This window comes from Balaenoptera physalus (genome assembly GCF_965194825.1).
Source record: "Balaenoptera physalus genome assembly, chromosome: 8".
Taxonomy (NCBI): Eukaryota; Metazoa; Chordata; class Mammalia; order Artiodactyla; family Balaenopteridae; genus Balaenoptera; species Balaenoptera physalus.
Genome location: NC_138887.1, coordinates 24468933 through 24487551, shown reverse-complemented (window position 1 = coordinate 24487551; position 18619 = coordinate 24468933). Strand labels below are relative to the sequence as shown.

General features: G+C 33.1%; 1 protein-coding gene across 1 annotated transcript in view; it reads left to right on the top strand.

Moving 5' to 3' along the window:
- LOC309666473 (cadherin-23-like) overlaps positions 1-18619 on the top strand; it is a gene marked incomplete at its 5' end in the record, with an annotated part of 96423 nt that overhangs the window by 40477 nt on the left and 37327 nt on the right. The window contains 4 exon segments of the mRNA XM_082473919.1: positions 8703-8882; positions 10285-10430; positions 15798-15978; positions 18314-18470. Of these exon segments, the coding sequence (XP_082330045.1) occupies positions 8703-8882; positions 10285-10430; positions 15798-15978; positions 18314-18470 (664 nt within the window).

Here is an 18619-nt window from a genome sequence, read left to right as displayed (position 1 = left end):
TGTCTGATGACATTTATACAGCTGAGAGAATATCCTTTAATGTTTGTTACCTTTTATTCATCCCAGATCAGGCATGTTCTCTTTATTATACACATAATTTGAATAAAGGATATGTTGTATCTTCATATAAGTTCTAGTTTCAGCAATAATTAATTAATAGTGATTTAATAAATAATACATGACAAAATAGTTACAGATTAAGAGGGAGTAAAGAAGAAGAAATACAAGATAATCACTTGAGATTTTTCTCAGGAATTTTTATGGTGTACATATGAACTATATTCTAATTGTACTCGTAAGAAAAAATTGAGTTTTTGATTATAGCATGTATTATAAGTCATATTAGTGCAATGGAATATTCTGCTCTAATTCTCTTTAGAGCAAACTAAACTTTTTCCATTTGTTCATACTTACCCTGACAGCTGGCTTATAAACATCATTTGGAGAATAAGGTTGAAATGAAAGCTTAGGGTGGCATTGTTGGAAAATTTAGCCTGTATATAACTTTTCTGGTGACCTGATTATAGTGAGGCATTGATCAGTACTCCCAATTTCATTTTTTTGCCCATGTGAATTTTAGACTGAGGACAGAAGATGACACAGGAAAAGTGTAGTTTCTTGTTTACTAGGTTCAGAAGCTCCATTTATGTGGGTGTGTAAATGTGTGTGGGAGGACAGGGTCAGGATATGGGGATTATGTGCATTTAGGGTGTGTAGATATATATGTGGGTTTAGGCCAGGATACATGCATGTGGGAGGAGGATGGGGTGACTATGTAAATACCGAGTACAACTTTATGTGTTTACACATAACTAAATATTACACATTTCATAACTAAATATTATATCTGAATTATATTGTAAAAGTCACTGGGAAAGAAAAACAAAACAAAGACTTGGAAAATGGTAATTTTTTTAAACAAAAAGCTATAATAATAAGGGGAGAAACAAAGAAAATGAGATTTTTCCAAAAGAACATTTAATGGATTTTAGCCTAATATAAGCCAACTTTGGTTGTTCACTCATAGACAAATAAAAATCAGTTAGTATGCCCATCAAAATGGCTGTGATGCGTTTTTGGAAATGGCATTGGATATGTCTCCCAGGTTTTATTGTTTCTCTTTGGACCAGAAACTGGATGTAAATTTTTTCAAAATATGATGTCTTTACTAAATCCCTTTAAAAATCTTTAATATTCATCTTGAAACTGAGCCCAGTTAGAAGCACAGTGATAACAATGGAGAGGAACATGCTGATGTCCCTAAAAAATATCTTTGTCTAAAGCAATATTTTATTGTGCCATACAGAAAAATCAATTTAGAGATGAGATCTAATGGCTTTGTCCAAATAATTCACTGTATGTGCCTCCTGAGTATACAAGAGGGAATGACTTTTTTATATATTAGAAAAATCTGTAAATGCAACACTAGAAAATAAACTAATTATAAAACCAATGATAGTTATTTACCAAAAATGCTCTAATACTTAAATATAAAAACCTTTGGAAAAAATACAACTAAAAATGTAAATGAATTTTCAGATTACTTTTGAAGTCTGGAAAAGAAAGTTTAGCTTTAATTTTCATGGGCACTGTCTTCACAAAATTAATTTTGGTTTATTTAGGTCTTGCCAAACAACTGCATCAAAACTGTAAGTTCAGAATCCATGCTTTTTCAATAATGTATTAACCATTTTTTTGTGTGCTTTCTTAAAAGTTTTTAATATTAAACTCTTCAGTTAATGCCACTGTCTACTTTGCTTTGGATTCACATACTGGCATGATTTCTAAAACCACGAGACCTCTTTTGGATTATGAAACAAATCCTAAGGTAAGAATAAATATGAAACTTAACATTAAATAATAAATACCTTTAAATACCCTTCAATATGAATAATTTTCAATATTTTCAATAAGAATAACTTTTAAAAACTTACCTAAATTGAAATAAAAATACCAAATTTATGTAATTGCATTTTCATGTTCACATAGATCAAGCAAAAATTCACTTTAAGAAAATAAATTTAGAATTTTATTTGATTCATTTTACTCTTTCCATTAGAAAATATTTAAAAAATATTATTTCAATTTTTGTGTTTGCTTCTTTAAGTGCATATAAAAGTTAGAGAAGGGATTATCTCCATACTCAAAAGCATAAAATGTTGGAGAAGGGATTGCCTCCATATTCAAAAGCATAAAACTGAGGCAACGTTCTGGGTAATTAAATAAAATTGCCCTTTATTACAGTCACAAATTATCTGGAGTGTGGCCTCTATCCTTGGCTTTACTTGACTGTAGAGATCTGGCCTAAATTTTTTTTTCCCCCAATGTCCTGGTCAAATTTCAGATTTGCAAATATTTGGAAAGAACAGAGAGGTATAAGTGTATGGAAAACATAACAAATCTCTTCTCCTACAAAGTCATTCTGGGAAATGGGACCACTTAAATTTCAAATGTTTCCCAGTGTCCTTAAACATTTCTCAATGCTTCCAGTAGTAGACTTATCAGGAAACATTGTTTTTTTAAAAACATCACCTTACCTAAAACAAGCCTTTATAAGCTACAAATATTTCGACCAGGATTTTCTCACTGTGTGAGAGTTAGAGGAAAAATTAAAAGCAACAACTGGTACTCTAGGACAACTGGCTAATGGTTTATAATATTTTCACTTTGGTATTGTACGATCATCTCTCATATTATCAACTTTGTTGTTTTCCATTCACTCCTAAACAAAGTGCTTCAGTTCTATTTGCTTCTTTACTCTTTCATATAACATTCAAAATTAACTTTATGAAAGAAGCCCCATTCACGTTTTGATTTTAATTACACTGAATTTATAAATTAGACTGAAGAGAATTAGCATCATTATCATCCATAAAGCAGGATGATATATTAATTTATTCAGAACTTCATTAATTCCTTCCATATATTTCATATTTTTCTCCACAGAAGTTTGTAATTTTACACATTATATGTATGATATTCCTAGACAACTTGACTTTTGCTGCTGTATATTCATCTTCTAATTGTTCAAGGTTAAACTTGATTCTTATACCTTGATATTTAAAACAGCAACTTTGCTAACTCCTTATATTAATTTGAATAATTTCTAGATGAGCTTTCATTTCTATGTTAACTGTGTTAACATTCACAGTTAAAATAACTGTCAAGAGTGACAGTTGTTTTTTTCTCTTCAACTCTTAAAACTTTTTATTCACATTGTATGCCTTATTTTTTTGATGAGGACTTCCAGAACAATGTTTACTAGAAGTGGTAATAGGATGCATCCTTGTTTTGTCCTGATTTTAAAAGTTATTGTTTAATGTTTCAAATGACAATGGTATTTCTTATAGGGCTATGGTAGACATCTTTTTTAAGTAAGAAAAGTTTTGTTTTTTTAAAATAAATTTATTTATTTTATTTTTGGCTGTGTTGGGTCTTCGTTGCTGCATGCGAGCTTTCTCTAGTTGTGGTGAGTGGTGCGGTGCACAGGCTTCTCATTGCAGTGGCTTCTCTTGTTGCAGAGCATGGGCTCTAGGCGTGCAGGCTTCAGTAGCTGTGGCACGTGGGCTCTAGAGCGGAGGCTCAGTAGTTGTGGAACACGGGCTTAGCTGCTCCGCGGCATGTGGGATCTTCCCGGACCAGGGATCGAACCCATGTTCCCTGCGTTGGCAGGTGGATTCTTAACCACTGCGCCACCAGGGAAGCCCAGAAAAGTTTTTTTTTTTTTTATTCCTAATTTGTTAAGGGATATTTGATGTTGAATTTTATAATATTTTTCTCCATTTACTTAGAAAATTATATGGTTTCTTTTTGTGAATTTATTAAATGTATGAGTTATTTTAATACATTTTATGTTATTATAACATCTTTGTCTTTCTGGCATATAACCTACCCCATATAAGGTAGTTTTCAATATAGATTACTATATTCAATTTGCTAATATTTTAATTTAATTTGGGGATTATAATCCTAAATGTTCCCTTGTCTTTGTTGACTAAAGCTCAAGGTGGTTTGTTCACTCATTTTTTCTTCCCACATGTGAGCTCATCATTAGAAGAGCCTCTGCATGTTTACACATTTAAACAGTGTTGAGCAATTGTCCCTCCAAAGGGGTATACCTCTTGGCATTCCTAGGGCATCACTGGTTTCAGGAAAGTTTACATGTTAATTTCATGGCCCAGCTATTCTTGGACCAAATGTGTAGTACAACCTAACTTTTATGAGTTTCTCTCTCTCTCCCTCTTTCTTTTTCTCCTATAATTTAATGGTAGTGGTATTCTGGAAGGATTATGGCAAATGATTTTACTCTGTCCACCAAATTGATCTAAAAACAAACCTTCATTTGATAAACTTTCATCCTCTTTTGGTTTACATATTAATCTTCTCCATTGATTTCCTCCATGGTAAGGTTATTTCTAATTTACTTCTTGTCTCTGGTGTACCGCACAGTGCATTGTATAGTCAGTGCTCAAGAATATTTCTTGAATGAAAGCATGAATTCTCTCTACTAATTTCAAGGGTCCATGTATTTGTTAAGACTTAAAACAATGAGGAACAATAGATTCATTAGTTTGAAATCATTTTTGAATTGCCAAGTACTGTGTTGGCACTCTTACCCAGATTTTCAAGAAGCCACACATTTACTTTTTTTCCTAAAGCAACAAACCAGTTACATTATGTTGAGTATGTGTTAGGCACCAGTAAGGTGTTTTACACATAATAACTTACTTAATCCTTATGAAAGCCCTGTGAGGTAGATACCATTTTAACCTCCATTTTATAGATGAAGACACTAAGTCCAAATAAATAAGTGGCCTACCCAAGATCATCCAGCTGGTAAATGGATGAATCATGATTCCAACACAAGCAGCCTAACTTTATTATTCTTTAAAAAAAATTTTTTTAACATCTTCACTGGAGTATAATTGCTTTACAGTGGTGTGTTACTTTCTGCTGTATTACAAACTGAATCAGCTATACATATACATATATCTCCATATTTCTTCCTTCTTGCATCTCCCTCCCACCCTCCCTATTCCACATCTCTAGGTGGACACAAAGCACCGAGCTGATCTCCCTGTGCTATGCGGCTGCTTCCCAGTAGCTATCTATTTTCCATTTGGTAGTGTATGTATGTCCATGCCACGCTCTCACTTTGTCCCAGCTTACACTTCCCCCTCCCAGTGTCCTCAAGTCCATTCTCTATGTCTGCATCATTATTCCTGTCCTGCCCCTAGGTTCTTCAGAACCATTTTTGTTTTTAGATTGCATATATATGTGTTAGCATATGGTATTTGTTTTTGTCTGACTTACTTCACTCTGTATGACAGACTCTAGGTCCATCCACCTCACTGCAAATAACTCAGTTTTGTTTCTTTTTTATGGCTGAGCAATATTCCATTGTATATATGTGCCACATCTTCTTTATCCATTCATCTGTCGATGGACAATTAGGTTGCTTCCATGTCCTGGCTATTGTAAATAGAGCTGCAGTGAACATTGTGGTACATGACTCTTTTTGAATTATGGTTTTCTCAGGGTATATGCCCTGTAGTGGGATTGCTGGGTCATATCGTAGTTCTATTTTTAGTTTTTTAAGGAACCTCCATACTGTTCTCCATAGTGGCTGTATCAATTTACATTCCCATCAACAGTGCAAGAGGGTCCCCTTTTCTCCACACCCTCTCCAGCATTTATTGTTTGAAGATCTTTTGATGATGGCCATTCTGACTGGTGTCAGGTGATACCTCATTGTGGTTTTGATTTGCATTTCTCTAATGATTAGTTATGTTGAGCATCCTTTCATGTGTTTGCTGGCAGTCTGTGTATCTTCTTTGGAGAAATGTGTATTTAGGTGTTCTGCCCACTTTTGAATTGGGTTATTTGATTTTTTGATACTGAGCTGCATGAGCTGCTTGTATATTTTGGAGATTAATCCTTTGACAGTTGCTTCATTTGCAAATATTTTCTCCCATTCTAAAGGTTGTCTTTTTGTCTTGTTTATGGTTTCCTTTGCTGTGCAAAAGCTTTTAAGTTTCATTAGGTCCCATCTGTTTATTTTTGTTTTTATTTCCATTTCTCTAGGAGATGGGTCAAAAAGGATCTTGCTGTGATGTATGTCATAGAGTGTTCTGCCTATGTTTTCCTCTAAGAGTTTTATAGTGTCTGGCTTTACATTTAGCTCTTTAATCCATTTTGAGTTTATTTTTGTGTATGGTGTTAGGGAGTGTTCTAATTTCATTCTTTTACATGTAGCTGTCCAGTTTTCCCAGCACCACTTATTGAAGAGGCTGTCTTTTCTCCATTGTATACTTTTGCCTCCTTTATGAAAGATAAGGTGACCATAGGTCCATGGGGTTTATCTCTGTGCTTTCTATCCTGTTCCATTGATCTATATTTCTGTTTTTGTGCCAGTACCATGCTGTCTTGATTACTGTAGCTTTGTAGTATAGTCTGAAGTCAGGGAGCCTGATTCTTCCAGCTCCGTTTTTCTTTCTCAAGATTGCTTTGGCTATTTGGGGTCTTTTTTGTTTCCATACAAATTGTGATATTTTTGGTTCTAGTTCTGTGAAAAATGCATTGGTAGTCTGATACAGATTGCGCTGAATCTGTAGATTGCTTTGGGTAGTATAGTCATTTTCACAATGTTGATTCTTCCAATCCAAGAACATGGTAGGTGCAGCGTTGGTGGTATAGTGGTGAGCATAGCTGCCTTCCAAGAACATGGTATATCTCTCCATCTGTTGGTATCATCTTTAATTTCTTTCATCAGTGTCTTATAGTTTTCTGCATACAGGTCTTTTGTCTCCCTAGGTAGGTTTATTCCTAGGTATTTTATTCTTTTTGTTGCAATGGTAAATGGAAGTGTTTCCTTAATTTCTCTTTCAGATTTTTCATCATTAGTGTATAGGAAGGCAAGAGATTTCTGTGCATTATTTTTTTATTCTGCTACTTTACCAAATTCATTGATTAGCTCTAGTAGTTTTCTGGTAGCATCTTTAGGATTCTCTATGTATAGTATCATGTCATCTGCAAACAGTGATAGTTTTACTTCTTCTTTTCTGATTTGGATTCCTTTAACTTCTTTTTCTTCTCTGATTGCTGTGGCTAAAACTTCCAAAACTATGTTGAATAATAGTGGTGAGAGTGGGCAACCTTGTCTTGTTCCTGATCTTAGTGGAATGGTTTCAGTTTTTCACCACTGAGAACGATGTTGGCTGTGGGTTTGTCATATATGGCCTTTATTATGTTGAGGTAAGTTCCCTCTATGCCCACTTTCTGGAGAGTTTTTATCATAAATGGGTGTTGAATTTTGTCAAAAACTTTTTCTGCATCTATTGAGATGATCATATGGTTTTTCTTCTTCAATCTGTTAATATGGTTTATCACATTGATTGATTTGTGTATATTGAAAAGTCCTTGCCTTCCTGGGATAAACCCCACTTGATCATGGTGTATGATCCTTTTAATGTGCTGCTGGATTCTGTTTGCTGGTATTTTGTTGAGGATTTTTGCATCTATGTTCATCAGTGATATCGGCCTGTAGTTTTTTTTTTTTTTTTTCTGTGACCTCTTTGTCTGGTTTTGGTATCAGGGTGATGGTGGCTTCGTAAAATGAGTTTGGGAGTGTTCCTCCATCAAGCAGCCTAACTTTAGTATGGGTATTTCACCACTATGCTACCTTGCCATTGTTGGCTTGTCATCTCTTCTAAAAAGCTGTTACTATCCTCCCTCATACTTTCATGCTCTGCTGTAATCTCTGTACATGCAGAAACTGTGTGCTGCTTATTTTAAATATCAGTGTTTGGTACTTAAATGATGTACTACTGAGGATGCATGAACAAATGGGTGAATAGTTAATTCAGAACAGCTGTGCTGTCGTAGGGAACCCCATTTTTTAAGACAGTGTCAAAGAAAGGAAAATTGACATATTTGAAAATAAACTTTTCATTTTAAATCACCCTTTGTCTTTTAAGCAGTTTATACGTTTTTTTGAATAATAATTTACTTCATTGGTAATATATTTTTGGTCAAGCTACATTTTTGTCAAATATTCCTTGTAATCTTCAGTTTCTTCTCATTTATTTGAAATATTTCTGAAATAGTAGGCTCAATAAAGTATCAATATTATATTATATAATTAAAAGCACTTTGATTTGCTTTTTGTTTTTGTACATAATCTACTTATTAATTATATAATTAAATTTAATAAAACAAAAATTAAAATAATTCTTTGACTTCATCAAGCTTTTAGTTATTACTCTATTAGACAACATTTTTGATTATTATGACATTGGAATATCAACTTTTTATATGAAAATTTTACAACTTTTTATGACGTTTCTGAAGTATTCATGATTTTTCAATTATTTTCCAAAAATAAGATAGCTGTTTACCTTCACATATTTTTTCCTAAACAGTGAAACTTAAGTTATCCTTTTAGTTTGCTATTTCAACAAATTCAAATTGACTCTATTGCCTTAAATGTAGCATACCAATACCAATGTTTAAAAACATTGTCAAAGTTCCATAACAATTGGTAGGTAGCATTAAACACAGAAATCTACATGAGGGTACAAAAGAGACTTCTTTTGACAAATGACCTTAAGATTATTTTAGGAATAGACCTATTCCATTAGACCTATCCCATTCTTATGCTGCAATTTTTAAAGTGCTTTTCAATTTTATTTTTAAAAAAATTTTTGTAAAGGGAAATTGCATATTTTAAGCACTCAAAAAACATATTCTGTCATCTCTTATTTATTTTATCATTTCCAGATAGTGGTTGCTGTGAGAAATAGAGAGAACCTGTCTCTGGAGTCATGCATTGGCACCATGACTTTAAACAGCAGGAATGTTAATGATGAGAGTCCTGTTCTTACGTAAGCAAAGAGTAAATATTTAAATGCTAAGATTTAACCACTGAATCTTTTTTTATAATGGGGTAAATATCAGAGTTTTGCTATTATTTCCATTGTCAATTTTTTTACAAACATTCAAAGTGACCTAGAAGCAAACCTCTATTAGCTCCATACTATTGCTCTTTTTACACACAGTGAAAGTCAACCTCAATCATATTTTATGTTTGAAACCACAGAAGTCAATTTTTTTTTTATGGAATAAGAATTCAAAGCTTTCTATTTTCCTATTAAGTAATATATTGTAAATACTCCTTAATAAGTAAAATATTGTAGAAAATGCACATTGATACATTCGTATTGAAGAGAATTAGGGTTTTGCTCTGGATTAGGCTTTGGTTTACAGGAATGTTGTGGCTGGTTTGATCTTCCATCCAGACCACTAAAAGTTTCTCCATATCAGCAATAAGGCTGTTTTACTTTCTTATCATTCTTGATTCACTTGAGTAGCACTTTTAATTTCCTTCAAAAACCTTTCCTTTGCATTCAGAACTTGGATAACCGTTTGGCACAAGAGGCCTAGCTTTTAGCCTATCTTGGCTTTCTACATGTCTTCCTCACCAAGCTTAATCATTTCTAGCTTTTGATTTAAACTGAGAGACATGCATCTCTTTCACATGCACATTTAGAGGCCACTGTAGGGTTATTAATGGGCTTGATTTCAATATTGTTGTGTCTCAGGGAATAGGACGGCCGAGGAGAAGAGAGACAGAGGAATGGCCAGTTGGTGGAGCAGTCAGAACACATACAACATTTATCCATTAAGTTCATTGTCTCATATTGGCATAGTTTGTGGTGCTCTAAAACAATTACAGTAGTAATATCAAAGCTCACTGATCCTAGATCATCATAACAAATATAATAATAATGAAAAATTTTGAAATATTGTGAGGATTACCAAAATGTGATATAGAAACACCAAGTGAGCAAATGCTGTTGGAAAAATGGCATCAGCAGACTTGCTCAATGCAGGGTTGCCAGAAACCTTCAATTTGTAAAAAATGCAATATTTGCAAAGTGCATTAAAGTGAAGTGCAATAAAATGAGGTATGCCTGAATATGAAATGAAACAGTGATTTCAAAAGTGTTTGTAGTATTTTGTTATCTGGAATAAAGTATAATTAACCATTCAGTAGAAGGACTAGAGAAAGAGTATAGGTAGGAGAAAACTTTTAACTTCATTTTATAATACTTAAAGATTCTCTAACAGATGTAGTAATTTATAAAGAAAAAGATTTTTTGAGGCCAGGGGCTTGAAACTCTTACAAAATATGTATCACATAAAATTTAAAATATTTGCTGTGTGACAGATGAAAAGAGACATTTGTTTACACTAAGTGATAGAAAAATCCCTTTTGTCCCACAGATATATACCAGATGCATCTATAAATATTTATGAAAATCTGGCTGTTGGAACAAAGCTAGTGAAGCTGACAGCAACTGATAGAGACATAGGGGACTCGGTACATTATGAATTTATAGATACACAAAAAGAATTTTCAGTATATGAAGGTATAATAATTTTTTGTTGCTAATCATTTTATAAAGTATATTATAAAATGTATTTTTCACTAGTTAAAAATAAGCTTGATTACCATTCTATAAGGATAAAAGAATATTTAAAATATTCAGCAGCATATTTAGCGTATTTTATATGAGGTAAAAAGTGATCATTCTTTCCTTCTCAGAAGTATGGAAATAGTCTGCACAATCTGTATGCTCCAGGGGGCTCCCAAACAATTCAGACCCACAGCATGGTTCCCTGGGATTTTATTGTGTGATTTTTCTGTGAGAAGTAGCTTTTCCCATGAAAACCATAATATTAGTCACATAAATTGAATATTTATTTTATATCATACATTCTCATAAGCACTTTGCATATACAATAACTTCTTTGTTTACTATCCTAATCCCCATCTAACATACGATGCCTGGAGAGAAATCTTCATTTACTCAAGCTCATGCAGTTAATTTGCATGTCATAACCTGCACTTGAATTCAGACTGCTTGAAAAAGAGACCTATAACTCTAAGTACATTCTATATGACTACAAGTTAGGAGTTCATGCATGCCTCTAACAACTTAGGCATAAAGCAAGGTGAGGGAAGAAAGAAAGGCTTTTCCATTTCTTAAGAAGTATTGTACATTTGGCACGCACAGAAGAGCAGGATTAATCACACACTGCCTTTCGTATCAGTGAAGAGTCCCACATAGGGAGTAGAATCTGAGAGGTGAGTAAGGAGACCTGTGGAAGGGAAGACCTGTGGCACGCCAGAACTTAAGCAAAGCGAGAAGGATATTCAGGTCAGAAGTGATAAGAAGGGAGTGGCAGCAGAAATACGAGATTCATTACATAAAGGAGGACTGATACAATAACTGTGTTAAACATAAATGAAGGCTGGTTTCTCCTGTCAGACATGAGTTACAAAAGTAGAAAATGAGAAAACTATAATGAACAATATGAGGATAAATTAAAATTAACAGTGTTAGAGTAAACATGTTTTTCATTACATGGTTAGGTACAGGAAGATGTGTGTGTGTGTGTGTGTGTGTGTGTGTGTGTATAGTTACATAAATAGATATTGATGTAACTGTATATGGGCACGCATACACACACACACACAGATGCATACCTGTAGCTACCTCTACTAAAAGAGTGAAAGAACTTAAGAGGATGATACAACAATAGCAATGAGCACATCTAGTACCCAGATACTGATTTCTACATACCATTTTATCTTGTAAGAGCTCCCTAGAGCAATGACTCATTTTGAAAGTGATAGGAGTTAAAATGCAAGATGAGCTTGAAATAATTCGTTGTGACAGAAAGCAAGAACGTGCTCAAGGAATGGTGAGGGTATGTTAAAAAACAAACAAACAAACAGAAATTAGCTTGAATTGGCTCCCTCTAGCCAATTTAAGGGCACTTTGAACATAATAGTTCATAAATGAAAATAATAGTTGCAAATTATAACCCATTATAAAAAATGGGACTCCATGAGTCCATAGAGATATAAATACATAAATAAATTGACAATTTCATGGGGAAGAGAATGTTTACATATTTTCAAAATACCTCACCATAAAATATTCATTAATTGCAAAGGATAAAATAGCAACTTTGGAATGGAGAAAACTGGTAGACACCATCTTAGTCAAGTAATTAAAGTGAACATCATCAGTAATGAGCCAAACTGATAGCATGCCATAAGAAGATATTGTAACTTCTGTGATATTTAATCCCAAACTACATAACCCAAATCTTATCATGGGCAGACATCAGGCAAATCCAATTTGAGGAAAATTCTCCAAAATTACCAGCCTTTAATCTTCAAAATGGTGTTAAAAATTAAGAGAAGATTGAAGAACTTTCCAGATCGATGGAGACTAAAAGGACATGACAACCGGATTTTTTGCTATAAAAATATTGAGACAATTGGTAAAACTTGAAAGGAGGTCTCAGTATTAGGTGTATTGATGTCAACTTCTGGATTTTGTTGTTTTTATTGTGGTAATGTTGGAGGATGCTCTTAGGAAATATACCTTAAAGTATATGGAGATGATGAGACATCAAGATCAGCAACTTATTCTCAAATGGTTCAGGAAAAAACATTTTTCCCACATGTTCATGATTATTTAAAACACTTAATAATTATAAAGACTAAAAAATAGAAATCAAGAAAGAAAAAAAGATGATATTGAAGATAGGCAGAAAAGAGGCAATACTTTAAATCATATTCTAAAAATTCCTGAAGAAGCACATAAAAGCAGTAGAGCAGAATACTGAAAAGTATCTGTCACTCAAGAAAATGTTTCTAAAATAAAAGATGATTTGAGGCTACATGTTACAAAAGGCAAACTAGGTTTTTGGAAGACCAATACGGAGTGGCAGAATATGAGACATTTTCTAGTAAACCATTAGATATTAATGAAAAAGAAAAAATATTTGAGCCCCTAGGCAAAAAGGTTAAGTCAGTTATGAGAGAGTGATAATCAAATTGTAAAAAGACTTTTTTTACAAGAATTTCCACAGTTAATAGAGTAACATATTTAGGAAACCTGAGGACACAAATTGTGACTTTAAAAATTTATACAAAGGAAAATGACCTCACAGATAAAGAAAGCAGATAAAATTTCAGGACCATGGAAGCAATCAGGAAATATTGTTCCTATGAGTTCTTCCTGAGGAATTTGCTAGGGAATGAACTCCAGACAACCAAAATAACTGGAGAATTATCAGCATAAGAAATGATGGTGAGAGATAAATACATATTTATTTACAAAATTAAAAATAAATAATGTTTTTAGAGAGTGTACTACACATAAAGGCTACATTAGCTGCAAATATAGATAAATTAATTAAAAAGCAACTGTTAATTAAAATATTATAAGTTTTTATTTTTGTTGATTTTTGTTGTTTTTGTTTTTCTCGCTGCACACAGCTCCCTACCCTAACTCTACTCCGCCTGGGCCAGAAGAACTAAAAGCATTTATAGTAGGGAAAAAAATTGGAACAGAGGCACAATGAGGGGAAACTACTCTAGTAGATATTAAAACATGTTATAATGCCTCTGAATTGCAAACAGTGTGATAGTTACAAGTGATTATACAGATAGATGTATGGAACAGAATATAAAATTTTGATAAGAGTCCCAAATGATCATGAAAATGGAAAAGTGCAGAAAAGGTTGACATTTTTTAAAATGATGTAATAACTCGTAGCATGAGGAAAATAAAACATTTTTGTATTGTATATCAGATTTTATCAAATTGATTAGATTTTCTCAAAAATGCAATCATACACATAATAGAAGAAAATATGAATGAATTTCTTTATAACTTGTGAGTAGGAAAAACTTACAACCGTAACTCAAAATCCAGAAACCACATGGGAATAAATTGATGAATGTGACATAAATCATCATATGATCACCATCATCATCATCACCATCATCACAACAACTACAACAACATTTTTATGGCAAGCAAATAAAATCACCATAAGAAAAGTAAAAATGCAAATGAGAAATTGGGAAAATATTTGCATATTAGAAGAATAAAAGTAACAATCAGATATGAAAATGGACTAAGACAAGAATCAACAGTTTAGAGGAGTTGCAAATGACTCTCAAGCATATGAAAATACGCTCTATTTTATTCATAATAAAATTGAAAATTAAAATAATACTACATTACTATTTGTAACCTATAGGATTACCAAAAATTTATGTTTGAAAATATCTTCTGTTGGTGAGGCTGCGTGAAACAGACCTCATGTAACTCTTGGTGAGGATGAAAAATACTACAACCTTTACTGAGAGAATATGGTAGAATCTAGGAAAACTGCATATGCATTTACATTTTGATGCTGCAATCTCACCTCTTGAAAATACCTCAAATACACTGACAAAAATATGAAAAGATGTATGCACACACCAGTCATTGCATCATTATTTAACAGCAAGATTGAAAATATCCATAGGGCAGTGATTATATAAACTGTGATACCCCTAGACAATGGAATAATATGTCCATAGAAAAAGAAATAAGGAACCTCCCTATATTATTTACATAATGATCTCTGAGATACTATACTGGGGGGGGGGAGGAAGGTGAAAAAACATATGCATAATGTGTTACTGTTAAATTTATCATGGAAAGAACACAAAATTATATAACAAATTTTTTAAATCCTGGAGAATTTTATAGATTAAAGAGAGTTAAGAGACATACCAACCAATTAAAAAGTGTGGACTTTACTTAGACGATGATTTGAAAAGCAACAAAACTTCATAAGACAATCCAAAAATTTATATCATTACTGAATATATGATGATGTTAAGGAATTAATGTGATTTTTAAGGTATGCTAATTATATCACAGTTATATTTTAGAAGAAGAGTCCTTTGCCTTTGCCTTTAAGAATAGATAATAAAATTTTTACAAATGAAATGACATGTTGTTTGGGATTTTCTTCAAAATAATCCAAGTAGGGGATAAAGTAGGCAATGCTATAGATGAAACAAAATTGGCCATATATTGTAATTGTTGAAGCTACTGATGTGTACATAAGAGTTTATTGTATAATTCTCTTGGATTTAATATATGTGAATTTTTAAATAAAAACTTTTTATTCAGGAAAATATATGTCCCCATCATAATAAAAGTAAATATGTTATATTTTCAGTTGCAATAAACTATATCTTTAAAACACAATTTGAAAAGTGGATGGGATATAGTAAAGATATTAAGAATTTCTCTTACTGTCTTCACTCCACTTCTGTTGCTCCTTCTAAGACAAAAATGCCTAATCAGCTAGAATATATGTTTACCAATTCTATCTGCTAAATATGAATTAAAATCCTTTCTTTCCATCACTATTGTAATTCAACATCTCTCACCCAATCCTCAGCAGTACAATTTACTTTTCTCAAAATACTCTGTTCTTGCACATATTTCTGCCCTTCCATGTGCTATTCCATTTATCTGGAGTGTCCATCCTACTTCTTCTCCTTTGGCTTCTCTTTGCCATAACTCCCTCCTCGCAACCTCCACTCCACCCCAGTCTTCTTTACCTGGATTTCTTGTGCTCGTTTCTCAACACTCAGCATAAGCTTCACTGTGTACCCCTCACCCCACCCCCCATGACCCTCCTATGAAATATTTTCTGACCTATGCAGTTCAGGAGGATTTCCCTTCCAGGTCACTAACCATTCCCCACAGATCCTCAACGGTGAGTGGTGTATAAGCTTCATCAGGTCAGCAACTGTGATTTGTCCCTTAATTTATCCCCAGAACAATTTTCTCCATATCACTATTTTAATTTATAGTGTTTTCACCTTGTGAATGTTGAACAAATTTTCATTATCTGCCTTTTAGATTCAGGAGAGGTCACAATCGCCTATCCTTTGGATTATGAAGATGCACCCACCCCACATTCTTGGGTATTATATTTTAGCGTTTATGACAATGAACGACTGCATTCCACAACTGGAACACTCACAGTGATTCTACAAGATGTCAATGACAATCCACCTCAATGCACTCAGGATACTTACATGTAAGTTATTATAGCAAATTTGGTCTTCAGATTTTGGCACAGAGAGAAAAATAAATGGGTAAACAACATACTATTCCTGGAATGAAGAAGAAGCCCTTCCTTCCATCTTTACTGTATTTTTAACCAATTTGCAGCTTCTCTGGTACAATTGGACCTGCTTTATTTTGTCTCAGAAAATTATAAAAATTAAAGCTAGAAAGAACGCCAAAAGATGACATTTGTCTCGCACCGTGCTTCCAGGGAGGTAAAACAACTATCACACTAAAAATTATATATATGTATGGATAGTAAATTATAATTCATTTTTAAAATGTTACTGGCATTAATTTAAAGATAGCGCTAAAGCCACATGCAAACTTTCAGCTTTTTAATTACATAGAGATTTTAAAATGAAGGCATGATAAGTTATTTCCATTATATAAAAGGAGTACCAAATCTATAAGATTTCATTCACTGAAACACAGATTTCCTGATCCCTAGTACATTTTCCCCTTCAGAATACCTGATTGCTCAGAAATTTCTTAACCTAGTCTGGCAGTATTCTGGTAACATACTCTTTTTTGGTATTCTTATTACATATCTCATTCCAACAGTGTATGCAATAATCCACCCTTGAGGAAAACCATAGATATGTGGGCTTTATATCATCAAGTAACCCAAGACAATCTAGATAGAACTAAAATCAACTACATGGAGTAGAACTTTGACAGTCCTGCAAGATGAACAACAGAAGCTCCTGCTTAATCAGAATTGTCACTTACATAGTAGAAACAATGTTTTATACGCTATAAAAGTGTTTTAGTGGTCACTCTTAAATAATGTATTGAAACCACTTAAAACAATATTTTAGAAATACTATTGCTGGCATATATTTGATAACTTTGTAGAACAAAACATAGTCCAAAATCCACATATGGAAATAGTGCCATTGCACTACTGAACTTCGAAAATCAACTTTTAGTTTGTAAACTTTTTGCCAGAAATATATTTTACTAAAAAACCAAGAGATGGAAAGAATAAACAATAATTCTGTAGACACTCCAACTGCTCCAGTTTGCTTTCACTTCCTATTCTAGCTAGTAGTTTACAGATTCTTACCGGAACAGTATTAGAATTTTTGGTTTCTAGAACATTCTTTCTGTTAACAAATTTGACAACTCACCTTTTATTCCACTATTTTTCTCAAACCTAATGTATTTTAAGTAATTAAAATTAGAAATATTCTTTTAAAACAAACAAAAAATACAAATATAACTGTTTTTATTGGTCAGGATATTTAACACTAGCTGCTGTAACACCAACAAAAAATTTTTTTAATCAATGACTAAACTCAATAAGCATTTCTTTGCCCCTTATGCAAAGAGTAATGAAGCTTGGTTGGCTCTAGTGAGTGGCACTCCTCTCTCTATGCTGAGACTCAGGGGTCCTGGCTTATTGGATCTTCTGTCCTGGTCATATTGTTGCCTTTAACTTCCAACCACATGGAGAGAGAGAGCATGTGGAAGGTACCCCACATATTTAATTACCTTGCCTAGACTGATACACAGCCTTTTCACTTATATTTCATTTGCCAGCACATCCTCCCCTCCTCCCGAGCCCCACAGCCAACTGTAGAAGTTGTACAAAAACTGGGATACAGAGAGCAACATAAGAATATTGGTAAAAATTAACAGTCCCTGCTAACTTTTAAGCAAATTTAATAGACAGTCAGTAACAGGACTACGGCAGCTTGAGCTGTGCATACAGCAGATCAAAGCATTAGTTCAAGTCTAGTATTATGCAATAATTTAAGGAACCTCCTAAAAACAAGACAGTTTTAAATACCAAGAATACAAAGAAAATTATACTGCACAGAAGGCAAGAAGTCAAAGGTTTATTCTTTTCTCCAGTCTGTGTCATTTAAATTGTCATTTAACTTCTCTAGTCCTCAGTTTTCTCGTTTTTAAAATGGGGACAATGATAACTTATGTGCCTAAAGGCAAAAGTATGGAGCAAGTAATTTCAGATCAGTTTCAGCTCTAGGATTTATAAATAAAAAATTGTGAAGTTGAGGTACTACTGCCATTTTTCCAGTGATAATATATGCATGTGTGTTACTGAATTTGCTGCTTATTAATCCAACATAATAGCAGCTCATTTTTCCTAGGCCTTATAGCAAGAATGCCAAATGTTTTCTTATCTTTCACAAATTTTCACCAACATTATAATTTTATTATGGCAGAAGTAGTTATTTAAAATATGAGTATATTTTAAAACATATTTTAAATTAAATATCATCTGCATAAATCTAAATTAACAGGCTATAACACATTTTTCTCATATTTTCTTATTATAGAATTGAACTTCCTGAAAGCATCCCAGTTGAAACTCTTTTAGTCTCTCTAACTTGTACAGATAAAGACAGAACTGTTCCCAATAACAATATAACTTACCATTTGATCATGGATACTTTTTCAAATGAAAACTTTACCCTCACAAACAATGAACTGAAAGCATTTTAAAGATTCTCTCTGACTGTGGCCCTGTGATTGACCTTAGAAAAACATTTTATTTTTACTATTATAAAATCTTTAATGAACTACAGTAGTTCAAATAGCTGATGGCAGAATTTGTTCCTGTATTTTCAACTGAACCTTAAACT